This window comes from Triticum urartu, chromosome 6, assembly GCF_003073215.2.
Source record: "Triticum urartu cultivar G1812 chromosome 6, Tu2.1, whole genome shotgun sequence".
Taxonomy (NCBI): domain Eukaryota; kingdom Viridiplantae; phylum Streptophyta; class Magnoliopsida; order Poales; family Poaceae; genus Triticum; species Triticum urartu.
Window position 1 is genome coordinate 106,460,168 of NC_053027.1, and position 2,120 is coordinate 106,462,287.

A 2,120-nucleotide genomic window follows, 5' to 3' on the forward strand; every position below is an offset into this window, starting at 1 on the left:
TTGGCAATTACGTTCTAACATTTACATACATGTCAATCTAATCGCTAATGGCAATTTAAACACTTTTTTTCGCTACCATGTATGTACAGATGAAAATTGCTATGATATTTTTCTTTTGAGACATTGCAAAAAAATAGCCCTGGCAATTTTCTGCTTTTAAAGACTGGGATTTTATTTAGCACGGCAAAAGCTGTATTGTATTTGTCACAACATTTTTATTTGTTTCGCTACTGGGCCTTTTCTTTTCCTTTTCGTTTTCACAAAGAAAAGGCATGTAAGGGTGATGGGGAGGCCGTTCGGGCTGTGGGGGTTCTAGTACCGGATATCGGGGGTCCAATTATTACTTTTATTATTCATTTACTAGCGTCCACTACAGCTATATGAATCAATCACAATAAACATCCTACAAATTCCAACTAGCAAAGATGGCGCAGCGGGGTGTCCGCGAACGGCCCGTCCAGCACACCGTCGGCAACAATCTTGTACGCCTTCTCCGTCATGTGCAGGCCGTCCCAATTGGCGAAGCGGTCGGGGCTGCCCCAGAGTTTCGTCTTGTTGTTGCACGCCCCGCTGTGGTACGGCCCATTGCCGCCGCAGCACGCCACGAGTGGGTCGGCGATGCCGTACGCCTGCGGCTTCTGGACGAACTGCATGGCCGCGCTATAGTAGTCAGCGTAGACGATCTTGACGCCAGGGTTCTGCGACCGGAGCCTCACAACCTCCTGCCGCAGCGCCAGGTTGTGTTTCTGGGAGAATTCGTTGTACCACTTGAGGCAGTGGAGCTCGTCGTAGTCGTCCGTGACCTTGCTCTCGTGGGCGCTCAGGTACGCCGGCAAGCATCCGATAGGGAAGTTGCCAGGGACGACAATCGTCCTGGCGCCTAGGTTGATCACCTCCTGCACGGTGGCGCCGATGCAGGTGACCACGTCGGGTAGGTACTTCTCCGGTGTCTCGCGGGGGTTCCTGGGGTCGATGAACCAGAAGTTATAGTCATTCCCGCCAATCTCGCCCATCAGCACCAGGGACTCGCTCAGGAGAGCCCTCGTGGCACCTATGTCAAGATGAAAAAACAATGTACAGATCTGATGAATTGCATTGACAACCATGCATGCACGTGCATATATGTACTGTATATATGTTGCTTACCATCCCCGGGAGCAATGCGCGCGAGGACCTTCTTGAAGGAGGCAAGCTGCCGGTCGAGGTTGGAAGGCGCGTTCGTCGTGAAGTTGTAATTGGTCTTGTAGTACTCCGGTGGAAGCGCAATGGCGCCTGCCACGGCGAAGTTGGCGCCATTGGGGAACTGCCCGGACGCCTCCTCCGGGATGCTCGGCGGTAGCAGCGGCAGGCCGAGCGCTTCCGCTGAAAACATACGCACATAACATATGCACTCCTCATTTTAATAACCAGAATAATAATCGATGATGGCGTCGACGGCTCACCGTAGAAGTCAACGACGACACGGCCGTCGGTGACGCGGCCGTTGGGGTGCTTGAAGAAGGTCATGCCGTAGGGCAGCTCCTTGATTGGCGACGCGCTGTTGCCGATGGAGTACAACAAGTTGCCGGTGTCGATGAGGGAGTCACCGAATGCAAAGATGCGCTTGTAGCTGCAGCCGCACAGCGCCACGTCCGCGTTGAGAAGCGCCACGATGGAGATGGCGAGGACAACGACAGACACGCCGGAAACAGCGGAGAAGCACCTGCGACTCCCCATGTCTGAGAAACAAATATGTTCTGCTGCGACATCGATTTGCAATTTGGTATCCTTTTATAGAACTTCCCGAAGGATAATAATGCAAATGAGGGGTGCATTTATTATTCTATATGGATATGCACTCCATAATTAACATGAAGTGGTATATATGCGTGACATTATTTATAGAATGCATATCGATATGTGTATCAAGGATAACGTTAGACGGAGGTTATATACAGGGTGAATCATAATAAAGGCGAAAGTTACATGCAGCGTTACTTAATAAAGAGGAAGTTAATCTCTTGCCTAAAATAAAGAGGATGAACTTTATAAGAACCCTTAGACTATTCATACTGGGAGTAAAATAAGGCTGATCGTAATGGGAAGTATCATATACTAGTATCGTGCATATGATACTAGTG

The 2,120-nt window shown here is 49.9% G+C and overlaps 1 protein-coding gene across 1 annotated transcript; it reads right to left on the reverse strand.

Moving 5' to 3' along the window:
- Nucleotides 1–335: 335 nt before the first annotated feature.
- On the reverse strand, nucleotides 336–1,725 carry LOC125517235 (GDSL esterase/lipase At2g27360-like). The gene is made up of 3 exons (XM_048682417.1): nucleotides 1,443–1,725; nucleotides 1,147–1,362; nucleotides 336–1,051 (listed from the first exon to the last, which is right to left on the reverse strand). Exons 1-3 carry the CDS (start codon nucleotides 1,714–1,716, stop codon nucleotides 417–419), a joined length of 1,125 nt encoding a protein of 374 aa, XP_048538374.1. The 5' UTR covers nucleotides 1,717–1,725; the 3' UTR covers nucleotides 336–416.
- Between the last annotated feature and the right edge of the window lie 395 nt (nucleotides 1,726–2,120).

Bases quoted from the DNA above. Each gene is read 5' to 3' on its own strand.
- LOC125517235 (XM_048682417.1), bottom strand. From the start codon at position 1,716: ATGGGGAGTCGCAGGTGCTTCTCCGCTGTTTCCGGCGTGTCTGTCGTT. The intron at 1,363-1,442 runs GTGAGCCGTCGA...GTATGTTTTCAG, and splicing joins TGTCGTCGTTGACTTCTACG to CGGAAGCGCTCGGCCTGCCG. The intron at 1,052-1,146 runs GTAAGCAACATA...ATCTTGACATAG, and splicing joins GCGCATTGCTCCCGGGGATG to GTGCCACGAGGGCTCTCCTG.